The sequence below is a fragment of the Typopeltis vanoorti genome, chromosome 22, assembly GCF_054136105.1.
Source record: "Typopeltis vanoorti isolate ZY-2024b chromosome 22, IOZ_Tvanoo_1.0, whole genome shotgun sequence".
Classification (NCBI taxonomy): Eukaryota; Metazoa; Arthropoda; class Arachnida; order Uropygi; family Thelyphonidae; genus Typopeltis; species Typopeltis vanoorti.
This window is the reverse complement of record NC_143570.1, coordinates 35,477,383-35,496,391: the sequence shown is the minus strand read 5'-3', so window position 1 is coordinate 35,496,391 and position 19,009 is coordinate 35,477,383. Positions and strand designations below refer to the sequence as shown.

Genomic DNA, 19,009 nt, shown 5'->3' with positions numbered 1-19,009 from the left:
TCTTATTTGTGTAACAGTGTTCCATGTGGTATTCTGTCAAATGCCTTTGCAAAATCCAGCAAAATCATTGTGTAGCCATTTCCTTTATCTAACTCAGCTGTTACTCTATTATAAAAGTTAGTAAATTACCAAGGCATGACCAACCCTTCACAAAGCTATGTTGATCCTCATATAGTATCATATTTTTATATAACTATTCTTGAATTCTCTTTTTTATCAATTGTTCTAGTACTTTTACCACCACGCCTGAGATACTGATTGATCTATAATTTGCTACTGTAGTCTTAGAACCTCCCTTATGCAAAGGAATAATTTTGTTCTCTTTCCACTCCCTTGGAACCCTATCAAAGCTGAGACTTAAGTTAAACAGCTTAATCAAAGGAACTGTCAGTTCCCTTGCACATTCTTGCAAAACCCTAGCTGATATTCCATCTAATCCCACAGCTGGATTTACAGTGAGATTCTGCAATATACTAAGAACCTCCAATTCATCCACCTCTCTTCCCACATCAGTGTTTGTCACATAGTAATATCAAGTAGTAATATCACTAGGAAGATATATGCTTGCAAAGTGCTCAATTTGCATAAGGAGGTTCTAAGACTACAGTAGCAAATTATAGATCAATCAGTATCTCAGGCATGGTGGTAAAAGTACTAGAACAAATGGTAAAAAAAAAAGTGATATATGCTCAATAACTCAAATATTTTTTCCACTTCTGTTTCCTTGTGACCATCATCACTCATTAAGGTTAATTCTTCCTTAGTTATTCTTCTTCTTATTGCAACATAATGAAAGAACTCTTTAGGATTTCCTTTAGCCTACTCAGCTAAATTCTTCTCATAATTTGATTTTGCCTTTCTTACCATGTTGCTCACCTTTTTTGTCTGAGCACTGTACTATTCATGAGTTTGCTGGCTACCTTTCTTTTTTTTATACTATCCACAGCATTTTCTTCTTCTGCAGCTTGTGCTTAATGATATTACTCATCCATCTAACTCCAACATGATTAACCATCCTTAGAGTATGCAATTTAACCTAGGGTATACAATTTAATACTGCTTCCTCTAAATGACCCTTAACTATACTCCATGCACTACTAACATGTTTTAATAATCTACTTACTTATTACAATAATGTGACTGCTTCCATGGACAGTGGAGAAGAATACACAGTAATATACTTAGATTTTGCAAAGGCTTTCGATAGATTACCGCATGATAAGTTGATAGTCAAACTAGAGCAGATGGGTTTGGATATTAGATTAGTGCATTGGATTGAAGACCGGCTATCTGATAGGTATCAACAAGTTGTGTATGGGGGAGCAATATCCAGGAAAAGGAAAATTACTAGTGGTGTGCCTCAGGGGTCTGTTTTAGGGCCATTCTGTTTAATAATAATTATGTTTAATTCTCAATTCAATTGTATATTAATGATATTGGTGAAGATTTGGATGGAGATATTCAGTTGTTTGCAGATGATGCAAAGTTGGGACGAATAGTAGAGAAGATGTTGTGGCCTTACAAGAAGATTTGAATAAATTGAGTGATTGGGTACGGGAATGGGGATGCCAGTTCACTGTTGCAAAATGTAAGGTTTTAAAATTTGGGAAACAACGATGGGATGTAGAATTTATGTTGGTGGGGATATGTTGTTGGAGGTGGAGGAAATAAGAGATCTTGGGGTGATAGTGGATAAGGATCTGAAATTTAGGGGACACATAGCCAAAATTGTGAAGACAACACAAAGGCTTTTGGGAATGATGCGGATGATACTGCCTTCTAGACGTAAGGAGATTCTTGTTCCATTGTATAAGGCTTTGATTAGGCCACACATGGATTTTGTGCCCAGATTTAGTCACCTGGTTTTCAGAAGGATGAAAAGATGTTAGAGAGGGCCAGAGGCGACTGACTAAGGTAGTTTCTAACCTCTGGAATGTCGAGTATGAGGAAAGATTGAGAAGATGCAACTTGCAGAGTCTGGTGGACAGGAGGAGGAGGGGAGATATGATATAGACCTACGAGTTATTAAGGGGTTATTATAGGATCAATGCTGGAGAGGGTCTACAGAAAATAGTGGGAGATCAGGGAGAACCAGGGGTCATCCCTGGAAGCTGTATAAGGAGGGTGTAATGTAGGGGAGTAAGAAGCAGGTTTTTTTCATGCAGAGTTGTGAATGATTGGAATGCCTTGCCTGAGAGTGTGGTATCTGCAGAGAATTTGAGTGTGTTTAAAGCGCGGTATGATGAGCTGTGTGTGTGTGTTTGATAAAAAGGACCTCCTAGATGAGTCTTTGACTCCATATGATCTTGGGTAATAATAATAATAATAATTATGTTTAATTCTCAATTCAATTTTACTAAATAACAGGACATCTATATTTCTGTCAATGCAAATATTCAATGAAAAGATTGAATCTCTATGGGAGAGGTAGCACAAATACAAAACTGATTTATTATTTTAACTAATAAATATGAAATAAAAAATAACAATTATACATACAAGGTTTAAACTGCAAATGAGCAAAAACATACATTATGTTACATGACACAATTGCATGAAACTCTGCAATGTGCTCTCCTCCTCCCAAAGCTTATGCAACATAATTACAGAATAAAGAATCCAGTATATGATGGAGGAAACATGAGTTTTTGTCTAGAGTTTAGGATTTGGTAATAATCAGAGGATCTGACTGTCACTGAGATGTCTTACTTGCCTCCAGTTGGTGAGAGTGACCATGTAGTCCTGACTAGGAGGATGGATATGCATGGAGAAGCATCAAAGGCAGAAGGAATTTACATGGAATTATAAGGCAGGCAACTATCACAGACTTAGAAACCACCTTGCAGCAGTACAATGGATTTTGAAAGAAGAAAGGTCTGTAGTGAATGAGAAATAATTAAGAAAAACCTGGTGATAGCAGTGGCAGATTATATACCTGAATTTGATTGAAGAAGATAAAGAATTTGGAGTCAAATGAACGACTAGAGAAATTATGGAGGAATTGCTGATGATCAAGAGATTATGGAAGACATAAACAGAGAGATGAGAACAGCTGCATGAAGAATAAGGCTCAGGCTAGGAAAGTGACTATTGTAAGGAAAGAAAAATAGAATATGACAGAAGACTAGCTTTGCAATCAAATGAGAATCCCAAGGAGTTATCTTACTATGCAGCAAAGAGGAGGAAAATGATTGTGGATGGATTACCTTGCTGTGGATAGAGATGGAACTCAGATGATCAATGTAGATGACATAGTTGAGCTATTTAATGATCACTTTATTAGTGTGTTCATCCTGGTTCAAGAGACTTCATTCCTAGAGGGATAAGGAGTGGTGAAGTGTCAGAAGTGAATGTATTCCAAATACTGAGTAAGTATTTGGAATACATCCAAATACCAGATGTTTTAAGATAATGTGCTGTGGAACTGACCATACCATTAGTTTTCAATCTTTATGTCAATGTTCTGGCTCTTCAAGAGGACTTGTATAAGCTGGAAAGGTGGACAAATAAATGAGGATATCACTTTAATGCAACTAAATCTAAGGTTTGGAAATTTGAGATTCACATATAAGATGATTCACATAAGAAGCAAGGGATATTAGGATGATTGTAGATAGAAATTTGAGCTTCAGAGGACATATTGCAAAGGTTGTAAATACATCTCAGAGAATGGTTGCAATATAAGGGTCCAAGGCTATTTTGTGTGCAGTTGTGTTTTTAGGAAGCACCTGTAAAACGGTGATTTTTTCTGATTTGATTTTTCAAAAATTAGTTGGTGTATTTTTAGTATATTATTGTAGTTTTTAGTGAATTTATTATATTAAAAAAAAAAAAAAATCAGCTAATGCCTTTTATTCCGGTATACGGGAGTAGGCGAGGCCATTTAGCCCTAACTAACTTTTGGAGACTGAGTGGGCAGTTCAATCTCCACTGGTACCCAATCGGAGATAGTTGGCCCAAGGCTATCACTAATTAAGTGGTACACAGTGAAGAGAGACGGCTCAAATGTGCCGCCATCTCGTGGTCCCTAACACAATATATTTAATGTCTGAAATAATGTGGGTTCTACGGTCGATTTTCTTGAGTTTACAGGACAAAAAACCCGAGTTTCCGGGTTTTTCGTCCTGTAAAAGGACGAAATGGCATGGTCGATCTCTGGCATGGGCGAGCGGTAAAAACCCGCTTGCCCATGCCAGAGATCGACTAACTCAGGAACCGGTTGAAAAAAGACTTAGAAAAATTTCCTCTAGTCGCCGACTAGACTCGAAACCAAGTCTTCCTTCGTGCGGCCAAGCGCCGTGGTATGCAAACGCCACATCCACTGAGCTACACAGGCTCGGATTTTTTATATTTAGTAATATAATTATAGATATATTGTTAAATTTAGGTTGTTTTAAAAATGGTAAGAATGAAGCACAAATTAATAGAGCTACTAGAAAGGAAAGCTTCTACTAGAAAAGTTGAGCAGAAGCTTTGCAGCATCGCTGTTGAAGATAAAAATGAGGACAATGCTATGCTTGAAATATCCTGAGTAAAACAAATTATCAGAAATCAATGAGAGAATTAGAAAAAGTCAAGAAACAATTAAAGAAACTCAGAGAGAACAAGAAAAATGAGCTGAAGAAGAAGAAGCAGGAAAACATCGATGCAGGTATGGTAACAAAGAAAATTATACTAACAATACTGTAAATCAGTTAGAAGATAAGAAAAAAAAAGTGGTATAGTATGGTGAATTGATCATGAAATTTGTACTTGTTGAAGGAGTCACTACTTTGAGCTTCCCAGGAACAAAAATTAAAGATATTGCAATTGTAACAGAGAAACAGAAAAGAAAAGTGAGAGAGTAAAAATCTATTTTTACTCTCTCACAGTTAGCTTATTACCTAGACATGATAGTACTGAGTTAAGAAGAAGGATAGCTATAATAGCAAATAATTCAATGTGCAGGTTATATAGAAGCAATGGATACAAGATTTTGGATGTGTGGAATGAGTTTGATGGTAGAAAAGATTTGTGTAAGATGTATGATCTGCATTTGAATGGATTTGACATCAAGAGACTGGAGAAATTATTATTTTGGTTGCGATCTAATGCAGAGTCAGGAAAACCAGATCATCAAGGGAGGAACCATGAGAATGTAAGTTCAGCTATGGTATGCAAACATGAAAATGATATGAATGTCATTGAGCATGGTTTATGAATCTGGTGAAGGTGAAAATTTCTGCTTTGGATTCAGACTTTTTGAGTGTGTCCATGGATGAAAATGAGAAAGTTGCCCAACACCAGGCCAAGCAGACTGTAGATGTAAATATATGAAAAAGCCAAGAGTAACTGGTTATGTCTATACACAATGTAAGCAGTGTCAAAGGGGTAGAGTCATTGCCTTGGAGAATATGTTTTGGTCTATGATTATTAGCATTAGTGAAACTTTGCTGTCAGAGTCAGATGTAGTAACTTGAACTGAGCTTTGAAATGGTATAGTATTTTTAGGAAAAACAGAAGAGAAGTGGGGGAGTAGCTACAGACTTGGTAATTCATCTGCTAGAGATGATGAAATGCATCACTGATGGATATTAAGTGAGTAATAATTATGAGTGACTTAAATTATCCAAACATTAATTGGGTAGAAGAGAAATTTCATGATAAGAATGAGTTTGATGGTAGAAAAGATTTGTGTAAGAGGGATGATCTGATTTGAATGGATTTCACATCAGGAGACTGGAGAAACTGTTGCAAGACAACTTTGTCAAGCAGCATGTGAAAGAAGTAACTCAAAGTCAAAGAGTGTTAGATTTGATCACAGCATCAAGAGCAGTCTCAGTTAAGAATGTGAATGGTTTTGCTACCAACTGGTGACAGTGATCATGCTGTACTGTCCTGAGTAGTAGCAAACTATACAAATGTTCCAATTAGAACAGGCTACATGCTGAACTATGAAGCTGGAAATTATGACAAACTCAAGAGAATAATATCTTTAGTCCAATAGTATTAGTTACTGAATAGAAAGGATATCAGACATGAACGGAAGCTTTGAAATGATACTTAAATGAGGTAATATATGAATGTGTCCTTATTAAGCAAGAGATCCATAAGCAGAAGATGATGATTAAGGAATATGATGAGAATATGAGAGGAGTTATGAAATATATAAAGTACAGGCAAGAAAAGTTACAAGTATTGTATGGGAAGCTAAGATTGAATATGAAATGAAACTGATTGTACAGGCTAAATTGATTGTGATGAATCTTGCGACTCCATGGAGATCAAGAAAATAATAATAATAGTGTTTGGGGTGGATGGAATCAAGTTTTTGAGAGGTCTATCAAAAATTTACTAGGAAGAGCCAACAAATTACATATTTCTACATAATTCCTAAGTTTTGAGGAAATTTAACCTTGATCAGATGAATTGGGATAAGTGTGGGGTATGCTTCCTCTCTAAATATACCATAGTGAACCTTGTGCTATAATGAACTACCTATGGGTTTGCTATTGTCTATTGCAGAGGTCGGCAACGCACAGAATTTTTAGTGCATCCTCAGAGAAATTATTGTAAACTGCTTTGGAGCTCTCAGTGGTAATTTTGCAGCGTAGATCGCAGTATATATCTGAGAGATACATTCATTACTAGTATGTGCTAAAATGCAAGAAAACATAAAGAAAGAACACTGCAAATATAATACATGATGGTACAAATTAAGTGAATATTGAATCCAACATTATTTCATAGCCGAATATAGAAACTACAAGAGTTTCATGCCTAAAAGTTTCGGCGGATGCAAGCATAAGTAGTGCCTTATGGGCAACTCGAAATAAAGGTGGAGCAAGCTCCAGACCTCTTTCCTTAGTATTTTCCATAAATGTAAAGCACATCTTGCAGAGATCAGCAACCCTTTTAATATGAAGAGTGCAACATAAAATTTGAAAATTACAGAGGGCTCATGACAGAGGAATTTTTTCTCTCATTTCAGGCTTAGAAATTTTCTGATTAGTTCTTTTTAAGAAAAATGAGATTTCAAATTTTAACATTATTTTATTTACCTCACTTTTCAACATATTTTTGCCACATATGAATGAATATAAAATACCATAAAAAATAAAAAATGAATACAAAAAGAATATTCATGTTAACAATTAGATGTATCTGTCAGATCAGATGTGAGTGCATTGCTTTATCAATCATAATGGCAAATGCATTTGTTTATTATGCAATAATAGTGTGGCTATTTCTAAAAAAAGTAAAGAAAGACATTTCAAAACTATTTACCAATTGTGATGTTAAGTTTAATTATTTAAATCAGGAGGAGTCAGCAATGCAGCGCCCGCGAGCGTTACGGCACCCACAGTATTGCGCCCTTCATATTAAAAAGATTGCTGACCATTGGTCTATTGCATAAAAAATGAGTAACAACAGCTAACAGATTATATACATGTGTGAACATGCACTGTTTCTGTAATGCAAAATAATTCTGTTAAATAATCAATGGCTTACTGGTGCTTGTAAAAGAAATATTCCATGTAGTTCTTCACTAGAAAAATTCCCTATATCCAAATTAGCAAATGGTGCACCTGAAAAATGAAGAAATATTAAAACACATTACTTTTTCATCATAGTATTTTAGTATAATATAATTTGTAATTAAGAAAAAGTAAATTTGTATAATTAAATTGCTTGTCAAGAATCAAAGCTTTCAACATGCTGATGTAAAACAGAAGAAAAGGATATTAAAGAATGACCACGAAGTGATCACCTAGGTGATGGACAGCCACATAACAACTTCTGTGAGAAAAGGAAATATGTGGAACTACAAGGTTAGTGATTATGTAAAGTTCAGGAGAGCTTGAAGTAACAGCATGGAATGAGAAGTTAAGAGGAAATCGACATCACTTGGAAACTGACCAAGGACTGTGTTAAAAGCAGCATTGTTTGAATGTGTTCTAAAGGTCAAGAGATAAGGTATGTGTAAAATGGTTGAATGGAGGAATTAAGGATACAATCTGGAAGAAAAAGAAATTATAGAGGGGCAGTGAAAGGTGTTGAACATTTGCATGAGGAGTGCAAGGTGCAAGATGAAAAAAGTATAAGTACAGTATACATAGCAATTAGCCAAATAGGCCAAGAAAAAAATCTCAGTTTTTTTGATATGGGACTAGTATAAGAAAGAACGATTATGGTGAACAGTATTAAATGTTAACTACAGCAGAGTATATATTAAAGTACTTAATGAAAATTTCAAGGTATTACATCCTTGTAAGTTTGACATCCTGCAGGTTTGAGTGAGGGGGGGGATGATAGCAGAGGAGAAAGGGTGGTGGGTGCACAAGTGTTTACATTAAGTACAGGTATATTCACAGTGTTAATAAGGCAACAGAGCTCCAAGACATATTGCTGTATATTTTAAGGAAATGTTCCAGAGAGGTAACTACAGCCTTGACATACTTGCAGCAGAGTGAATACCAAAAGAGAGAAAGGAGAATAAAATTGTTCCATAAGACAAAGGAGTGTATGTGTGTGTGTGTGGGGGGGGGTATAAGTTGAGTTGTATTAAGATACTAGAAGTCTGGTAAAGTAAAGGATTCAGAATGAGGATGATAAAAGCAGAATCATGCTCAGTATGTTTTTGTTATGGGTAGGTTAGGTCATGTTTTAGCAATCGACATATATATTACAACAGAGTGACAAATTTAGCGATCAAGGCAGATAAACATAAAGTAGTACATATAGATTTTATAGATATAGGCAATCTATCAAGTCTCAAAGATCTAAGACCTTTTCAAGACTACCACAATGTCAAGTCAGTAAATAAATCAGGATCTATGATAACAGATTAGTGAGTTGGATAAGAATTGGCTATTTGATAGGCATCAGCAAGTTGAGTGCAGGGAAATGGTTAGTGGAAAATTAGTGGTATTCCACAGGGATTTTTACTGGAAACTTACATGTTAATGATGCTGAGATATGCAGATGATGCAAAAATTATGCAAATCAAGAAGCTCTGAATAGACTATCTGCATGGGACAAGCAAGTGGGTTAATAGTTTAGTGTTGCAAAGCATAAGGTTTTGAAATTTGGAAGACAAGGATGGAAATAAAATTATACAACTGGTAGAAATATCTTGAAGGAGATGTGGGGGGGGGTAAGAAGTCAGGGATAATGCCATGGAGGTCTGGTGTTGATATCATCAAATTCTGTTTGAATTAATAAATGAAGTGGTCATCTGATTTCAAGAAGATGAAGAGATATTTGAAATGAGTCCAGCAGATAGCAACTAAAAAGTAATGACAGGTCTTTGAAATGTTGGGTATGAAGACAGATTGAGAAAATGTCATATGAGTAAGGTATAAGTGAAGAGGAATGATGTAACTGTAACATCATATAGTTGGTGAGGGATTTGCAGCTTTGCTTATTAATGCAAAGACATTTTCTTTAAAATGGTTATAGAAACAGACATAAAAGAAACCACTCTGGGATGCTGTATAAGGAAGATATGAGCAAGAAAGGAAATGTTTATCTAAAGAGCCAAAGGTGAGTAGAATGAGCTGCCCAAGAATGTGGCAAGTGCAGAAAGAGCAAATGATTTAATGAGTTGTTTGGACCAGTCATTGTAGGGAATAACTATCAAAGTCCAGTCTGAATACTGGTTCATCCACTGATCAGAACAAGTGACAATCATATTATGACTATTAACTGCATGATGGGTTAGGAGAAAAGCTCCACTTAGTGTTGTTTACTTTACCCGCATTTCTGCTTTGTGAAATCTCACTGTGACTATTTCTTTGTTGGGGCACTTGCTTTCAGTTAATCACTGAGGTACTGTGCACATAGAATTGTGAGCACTCAGTCTAGCTGTTGAGAACAAAGATCAGCTGATAATGAACTAACACACAATAATATTTAAAGGGAAAAAGTTATGGAATTTATTTATTATTACGGGCAACTCCAAGGAGTCCTTAGATTCATCAAGGGAGGCTTTAAACATCATGTCAAGAACTATCCAACCTTTGCTCAGTATTTATCATACTTTGCTTTGAACTCATTCACAGTTATAGCACCCACAACAGACTGGCAACCTATTCCACTCATTCACTATTCTTCAAGCAAAAAACTCACTTCTAACACCTTTGTTAACTACACTCTTACTCAGTTTCCATGGACAGCCCCTAGTTCTCCCACCACCACACTGTTCTGAAAAATTTCCTCTGAATTAATCTTGTAAGAACCCTTCAGTATTTGAATGTCTTAATTATATCACCTCTTTTTCACCTATCAACCAGTTTCTGTCACCACAATTTTTCAACCTGTTCTCATAAGGTTTGTTCCACAGACCTGCTATCATCTTGGTCACTCGCCTCTGGATCCTCTTTACCACCTCCCCATCACCAAGAAACCCTGGCACCAAGATGTGCATGCAGTAGTCAAGATGGGGTCTTATCAAGGCTCGATAAAGAGGAATATTAACCTGCTTGTCTCTGCTCATCAAAGTATTCTTCAGTGACCAAGTGATCTTATGAGCTGCTTTAGCCACTTTTGCTATGTGCCCTCTAAACTTTACAGCAAACCTTTTGGGAAAATCTCATGGTCATTTTTGTATCAGTAGGTGAAAGAAGGTTAAAAGTATAGAATTTTGATAAATTTCCACCATCTGAAAGCACTGGTAGATCTCCATGAAGTCAAAAGACTCAAAACAAGCTAGAAAATAAAAATTAAATACACAGAAAAGGAAAAAAAAAATCATTTATGCAGTGAGAGTAAAGCTATATTCTGGAACTCAGAAAGCCTTAAGATAATTTCTGCTTAAATGTAATCTGTGAAGACTTCACTACTGACTTTGTACAGTTTTCTAGTATGTATAAGAGCATATATAGGTTGCTTGAGTTCTTTAGAAAGTATTGACTGCATGATCCTAAATCTTATAAGAAAATGTGTATAATCATTATAAACAAATAAAAAAAAAAGAGTGTATAGTGGCATCATTCATATCACAACAGTTGATTCTAATTCTAATGAAGAATGTAAAGAAAAGGTATTATGATTTTAAATCATTCTGCCAATAAAAAACATAATAATGTGAGAGAAAACTTTCATTATCTAGGGAGGGTGCCTGCTCCACAACTTTCATTATCCTCATCAAGGGAGGGTGCCTGCTCCACAACTCTCCGTCTCCACCACTCAATCCGCCAACTTCAGCGATTCAATTGGTGTAGATGATGATGATGTAACCATCATCATCATCTACACCAATGCCATCTACTGCCTGCCATCATCACTAGTATTTTCACAGACAATCACAAACATCCATGCCCACAGTTGGATTTGAACCTGCAGCCCTTTGCCTGGAGAGCAGATACACTAACCACTCCGCCAACAGGCCAACACTTTTATAATTGGCGCTTTTAACTGCTTACATACAGTCTGAGATTGGTCAGGGTTGAAATTTCAATTACAAAGTAACACTACTCAAAGTGTTGTTTTCAAGTGGTGGTACTTTTGTAAAAATCAAAACAAGTCAGAAGATAATATAGCATATTTATGACATTCCAACCCATTTCTATCTTATGTACTCAAGATATATAATTTTGTTTTACCTAATTTTGCCAGTACAAATAATCTGAATGAAACCAAAAGTATATAACTCTGAAAAATTTATACAATTCCATAAAATCCACATTTATTAAATTCATGGAATTTAATATGCAGTTAATATGCATTATGCGGTTCTGAATTATTACTATCATCTGATATGCAAATTTATGATGCCACTAAAAATGGTCTATTCGAAACTAAAACTAAAAATGGCTCAACAAATTTTAATACAGAACCTATATATATATATTTCATTAAATTCATGCACTGCAGAAATTCAATGGTGAATTATTAGCTGAAATTCTGATGCCAATAAAAATGATATGACTGATCATTTGAAAGTCATGAACCCCACTAAAAGAATTATAGGAAGAATGAAAGTCAGTTGCCACAGCATGATAGGAGAAAGTTAGGAAGATCCATTATTATGAGCAATTCAGTACCATAGGCTGTGTTGAGGAAATGGTTGAAATTTAAAGATTTATATTATATATTTGATGGATAAAAAAGTTTATAACTGATGGCCTGTAACATAAAACAGATTTGGAATTAGCTAAGTTAAAGAACTGAATTGTAGAATCAGGGAAACTAGAGATTATGGAAGAAAAGTAGGTGAGCAGGTGTGGAAATGAGAATTGTCAAAGAATGCAGGACTAAGAAAATATTACCATCTATGTATACAGGACTAATGTCAAAAGAATCAGGAATAAGAATGAGCAGTTTCTCATATCATCTAATTTGACTCAGACATTAAGTAAGACCTCTTTAACAGAAATGGGTATAGTTTCAGTGATAGAATATACGTAATATTACATTTTGGAAAGTTAGAGAGAGAGAAGATCGAGATGTAGAGGGTATAGCTGATGATAAAATAATTATAATCAACAAGAGAAGTTCAGCAGAAAGGCAAAAGCAGGGTTATGTAAGCCAATATGAAGCTATCTGGTGAAGTCAGAGGCCAATAGGACAAAATATATAATAATTGGTTGCAGATAGAGAGTGGCAGTTGCAAAGAAAGATATAGCTGACATGCGTCAACAAATCAGCTCAATGAGTACAGAATGAGTTGTTATGATGGAAGACTGGTGGAAGAAAAATGGACTTTATGTAGCTATTGAGAGGTAATTACTTAACAAAGTTTGAGAGGCTGGATATAGTGGTAACATAATGTAGTATAATAGGAAGAGAAAAGAAGCTTAGAGCATTGGCAGGCATGCATGGAAACTGGTCAAGAGATATTTAAATCCATTGTTAGGATTTAATCAAGTGAGCATAAAAGGAGGAGCAGGATCATCCACTTCACTCTTATCTAATGAAAAAAATGTTTATAGAGACTGATAAGCATACTGTCACCTTTCTCTTTACAGAGGGAACATAAAGAGAAAGGTGACAGTATGCTTATCAGTCTCATTAAGTACAACCAGAAGAGTTACCAGGATGGAAAGGAAGAGAAAATCAGATTGTCAGTGAAAATTGGCAAAGCAGGAAAAAGAAAACCCAAAAGAGCTTGTGCTATGTGGTAGGTAAAAGGAAGGATAACTTAAATGATGTTGTTGTCTCCTTGCCAAAACAGAAACAGAAAAAAATAGTTGGATTGCTAAATAGTTGCTTTTGTAAATAGTGTGATTGAGGTAGGTTAATTGGGGTTGCTTAGGATATTATAAACTCTCAATGTCAATACAGACATGGGATTAGGATATGGGCTATGTGTTATGAGTACTGGGAACAGTTGTATTCAGAGGAGAACAAGTCTTGCATTATTTTCTTTTTGCTGATGATCAGGTAAACCTTGTACAGGAACAGGAGGATGTGGAATACCAGATGAGAAGATTGTTAAAAACATCTAACCATTGAAGCTTGAAAGTCAGTCTATTAAACACTAATAACTGTTGGAGGTGATGGTGCAAGAGATCTTTTGTAAGGGGTGGGAACCATATAATCAGTGGATGCCTTAAATGTCTGGGCTGCATGTTGGACCCCTCACTAACAGACAAAGGAAACAAGTCATAGAAGTCATGGAGATGGATTACTTAAGATGAAGGATGAGAATCACTTATATGAATCATATGATGACTTGCTTTGAAATGGTATGGACATGTCCAGAGAATGAAAGAAGAATGATGGTCATTGAGAATTATGAACTGGTCATCCTCTGGAAGTAGAAAAAGAAGACCAAGGACTACATAGAGCGGAATACCATGAGAGAGCTATGGAAAAAAACAGGCTTAGCAGATGAAAATTGGAAAAATCGTTATGAATGGAATCTGATAATAGATGCTAAAACAGAGGTAGCATATTCTCTTGAGTTTTAGAAATTTTTTTTTCACTTGGTTACAAAGTGAATCATATTTGAAGAAATTATATTCTTGTTTAATCTTTTATCCAAGCATAAGCAAACATAGTTTGCATGTGAAGTATTGCATTTTCCCAGACTTGACATCAAGTGCCTCAGTATTCCATAATGCAAAACCATTATGGGAAAGACCACTACCAAAAGGGTTTTGAAACTATATCGAGGTCTCATCAGTGGGAGTCAGACTCAGGAAGATACCAAGGTTGAATTAATGCAGAATTCATATATTTTCCATATATAAGTAATAAAAAGTATATCACCTTATTTTTAGAATACTCTGGACTAGAGATAGTTATGACTGCACTTTAAGGAAATTACAACATATGCTGAATATTAATTACAATAACTTTAATTCATACTTACAATATTTCAGTGAACTCAAACTGGGAACAGTACAATAGTACAATATGATATGTGCATGCATACACTAATACTGGGTAAATGAGGCCCAAGCATGGCAACGAAAGTTGGCTCTGAAGTCTGGGGTCATTGGTCTGAGGTCCAAAGTGGTTATTGCACTGCAACACACAAAACTGAATGATGAAACAGTTGAGGCCAGACCTACATCAGGGCTTTCTCATAAAATGCCTCAGCTGTGTGGCATACTACATTTCCTGCCTGGTACAACCATTTCAGCCTACAACTAACAGCTGACTCAGAACTGGAATGAACAAGGAGAATCTGACTGTCTAATTAAAATAAAGCACTGCGATGGCTGTTGAAATGCGTTGCCACCATGTGATCCCTGCTCATTGTTGCAAATGTTTAAGTGAATAATATCAATCAAGATTGTGGATAACTGGCTGGAGTGAACATGACAGAGTGAATAGATGCTATTTGTTCTGATGTGATGGATGGAGCTCTGGCTCCACTGGTTAAATAAGAAAGCCTGTGTTTGAAAACTACTGTTTTAAAGGGCAGGATCAGCATGCCTGTTGTAGAGGATCCCATAGAGAGAGCATGCTGAGTGTTATTCTTAGAAATGTGGGAACTTTCCATCCCACAAGGTGCATCTATAATCAGGACATAGGAAAATGGCTCTCTGGTGATGACATTGTTAGAGCCACAAGTGTATATGCCACAAAAACTACAAAAGCACAGCAATTGTTGCGAATCTTCTTGTTTACCGGTCTAATGATGGTGGACTTGTTGGATTGGGTTAGTGGTCTTGATGGGACAAACCCAATGATTCAAATGATGGCAAGTTGCTTCTAGAGATCGCTTGACAGGAGTTAGGATAGGGTGGGTAGTTAAATTAGTATGCAAGTTAGCTATATGTGTTAGGGTGGAGATTCATGTGCTTGGACAAATAAATAACTGGCATGAACAAGGTTCAAAAGGAACAAAAATGGAGTCTGATACAAGGTATCAGACTCCATTTTTGTACATATGTCTGAAGATACTGAGGTCATATTGAATGTGGGATGCATGGTCCTTAAACCCATGCTTCATGTATGCTGGGGATGGAATGCCTTTGGATCCTTAATGTGGGATTATGCTTGCATGCCTCTAAATCAGAATACTGTCTAGCCACTGCAACAATACTGTTTGTGCCTTGCACACTGAAAGACAATGCTAACTGAAGTTTCTTCTGTACTGTTATGGTACAGAAGAAACTGTTCTGGCAATAAGGCCACTAAAACAAAAGCATTAAGGCAGCCATTGAGACTATGTGGTTCTCCCTGCTTCCTACAGTGTGATGTGCAAGCACCAAATCATCTGCAGATGATCTAGTTACTGGTCTGGGTGGTGTCATGCTTATAAGAGAAGCCACCATACTACAATCTACTGGGACTCATCCACTGACTTTTGGGTAGTCTTGGCTGTTGGACTGAAGGTCTGATGATGATGAGTGCTTCCCATATTTGTGGCAATTTCATGTGATTGAATTTGTTGAGGTTAAGTAAGTTTCTTAAAGCTGAGGCAGATTCTAGGAATAGCCTCTCATATTTGTATTTGCTGTGGTGGAGTAGAGTGACCCTCTTCTGGTGTATCCTGTAGTGAGTGTCCATGGTAAGTCTTGAGTGGTCATAGTGGTAGTGGTAGAACCAGATGTAGTCCATCTGTTTGGCACTGAATTGCCAAACATATGGACTATATCTGGTTGGCTGTGCTGTTTGTTTGGCCATGGTAACTGCAAAGAATCTGGTAAACACCTAGCAGGTCTTAGTGTATGGATGGCCTTTGGTAAAGCAGATAAAGAATGCTGAGTTCTTATATGGTTTGTAAGTGATTGTAAGATTATATTGCAGATGTGCTCTTGATATATGGAATGGTGATAGCATTTGTGTATTTGTTTGGGGGAGGAGGAGAGGAGGGTGTGACCCAGTCAAAATTCAAAAAGGAGCCAAGCAAGGTTGCCCTCTTAGTCCATTGCTCTTTTTTGCATTGGTTCTTGAACATTTTTTACAGGAAGTCAACAATACACATGCTGGGTGAGGAATAACAGTTCCTTCAACTATAAAGGAAAATAAGGTATTAGAATATGCTGATGGTGTAGTGGGCACTTTGAAGGATAATGATTCAATATACATCTTTTTTGGTATTTTAGAAAAATTCAGCCATATCTGTGGATTAACTGCTAATGCAGACAAGACAAAATTAAAAGATTTTGGGAAGTGGGATCTTGGAGGCATTCCTTTTAGACTAATCTTTAAGAGAGAACATCTCATTATACTTGGAATTCCCTTCTCCACTTATCCAATATTACCAGCTCAGGAACTTATATACAAGAACATTGAAAGCTTAGAAGACTAGAAAATTAGACCAGTTTCCTTTTCTTCTAAAGCCATATTACTCAAAACCAAAATTTTCCCTGCCTAATAAAACAATAGTAAGCTTGCGCAATTTTTTTGGTCCAGCCGATAACAAAAAGTTAAACAAGAATTTCTTCAGTTATTAAAGAAGAGTGGAGGATTTGGGCTTCCAGTCTTAAAGAGCTGCTATTTAAGCTTCAAAAATCCATAAAATGTTGCAGACCAATCTCACATGTGCAGACCTCCTCCAGTACTACCTGGGTTTTCATCTTTCCCTGTTTGGAGTGAATAATTATAAAGGTCCAAAAGCTGAGATTGTTCCTGAATACTACAACATTCTGTGCTTCACTCTAAGATTGCTACAACATTCTAGCATTGACATTCTTTCCATTAAAAAAAAGAGGTAAAACCTGACAAAGAAATCTTTAATCTCTTTCGCCGCAAACTTCCGCAGTTGGGTACTGACAACAACACTTTGTTTCATGTGTTTGCTTTAGTTTCAATTGGTCTTTTGGTTGTTCATCTGCATGAGACTGGTGAAAAAGGAAAACTCATAGCCTTTGGCTATATGATGATATAAAAGAGCTAAGGCCTTTACTCTATCTTTCATACTATCTATCTGTGCCTTTCTCCTAACGCTATCAGGCTCTCTTGCACACCTATACTAATTACTCTAGGCCTATGATGAGCACCCCTTTACTTTTTCACCTCAATAAAGGTCAAAACTTGTCTGAGTAGTGACTCTTCCCATAATGCATAGCATTTTACATGTTCCAATGATGTGTGTGTGTTGCAACATGGGATAGTAAGGCAACTGATGTGAAGAAGTAGCCCATTCATGAAGTTACTTCATGCGCAAACTTCGTTTGAATATAATTTCTTGTCATCTTTTACACTTAAGAGATGGTCCCTCTCTCATAGTCTTGCTCCAATCACTTTCTCACAGATATTTTACGATCCTCCTTGCCTCTAATCATGGAAGAATATGGGAATTGCATATGGAAGTTAATCAACTTCCATACTATTCACTTCCAAAGTCAGTGAACCAACTTTTCATCCTTGTCATTCAATATCTTTATTTTTGTTCTTTAGAAAAACATTCAGAATACTATTTTCCCCAAATACAACCCATGAACTCTTTAGAAACATTAATTGATTCCTTCTTTCTTTCTACCTAATCACTTGTCTAGACATAGCTTCTGAATAAATCCAGTACGCAAGTTTTCAGGATGCTACCTAAATAGAATATCTGCTGTAACAAATTTTGCACGAAATCAGCAATTTAAAAAAGACAAAAACTATTAAAATTGGCAGCAACATTTAAAAGATCAACTGCATTTGTTGATTCTCAATGGTGAATCATCAAAACAAGTACAATATTTCAACTATTTAGGCACAATTTTTAATGAAAATGGCAATTAAATATGGAAGCAGACAACAGAATAAATGAAGTTAATATGGTGGGGAGCCAGCTGAATAAATTTACTTATTGATATTTATTGATTTGGAGGAAAATTGCACACTGATAAGACAGTGTATATACAAGACAGTGTTCAAACAGCTCTCAATGATTGTGGATGTGAGAGCTGGGCTAGAAATAAAGACTAGAGACCACAGATATGAGAGTTCTGAGAAAAATTAGAATAGTAAGCAAATGCTATCAGTAGCAAAATCATATGACAAAGAAGATAATATAAAGAATTTTGACATTTTTTGACATTCAAGAATATGCGATCAGTGCCATCTTAGATGGTACTGGTTACTTAAATGGAATGGGAGTGGAAAGGTTAGCAAAAACAAGTGTTTGATACCTGGATGACAGGAAAAGAATCCACAGCAGGAGGACTAAGAAGTAGGTGGACTGATGCATTTAGTAATGTAAGATCTGACATTACTGGTGTTCTCAGAAATAATATATCCATTTGGGACGTAAATTTTCAATAGGAAACTCCCGATAACTAAGATTACATTATTAGTACTATCATAGTATTCTGTTCATTCCTTGGAGCTACACAGCAGAAATTCGATAATTTTTAAATTTTATTTTTTATGTGAATCTCACCCAAGAAAGGTATTGAGGGTGGACTAAGAAGTAGTGCTATACTTGAAAACCCTACTCTACAGATAAAACATGGACATTTTGCAAGCCACTTCACGTCTTTATAAGCAGAGTTGTTGTCTCACATCAGACAGTGAAATTCATGGTACCACCTAAAGGCATTTACAAATATCTCTATCTATGGTGGGATTGAAACCTAGTGGTTGAAGAGCTCTGGCCCAATATTCAGGAAGTAGTGATTAGGGAGAAGGTAAGTAG

The 19,009-nt window shown here is 36.1% G+C and overlaps 1 protein-coding gene across 4 annotated transcripts in view; it reads right to left on the bottom strand.

The window, feature by feature from the left end:
• Nucleotides 1-19,009, bottom strand: part of LOC150094297 (protein mono-ADP-ribosyltransferase PARP4-like) — an 879,331-nt gene that overhangs the window by 40,438 nt on the left and 819,884 nt on the right. For all 4 annotated transcript variants that reach the window (XM_090411811.1, XM_090411813.1, XM_090411810.1 and 1 more), the window contains one exon: nucleotides 7,492-7,568. In XM_090411811.1, the coding sequence (XP_090267937.1) occupies nucleotides 7,492-7,568 (77 nt within the window). The remainder of the gene's footprint in view (nucleotides 1-7,491; nucleotides 7,569-19,009) is intronic.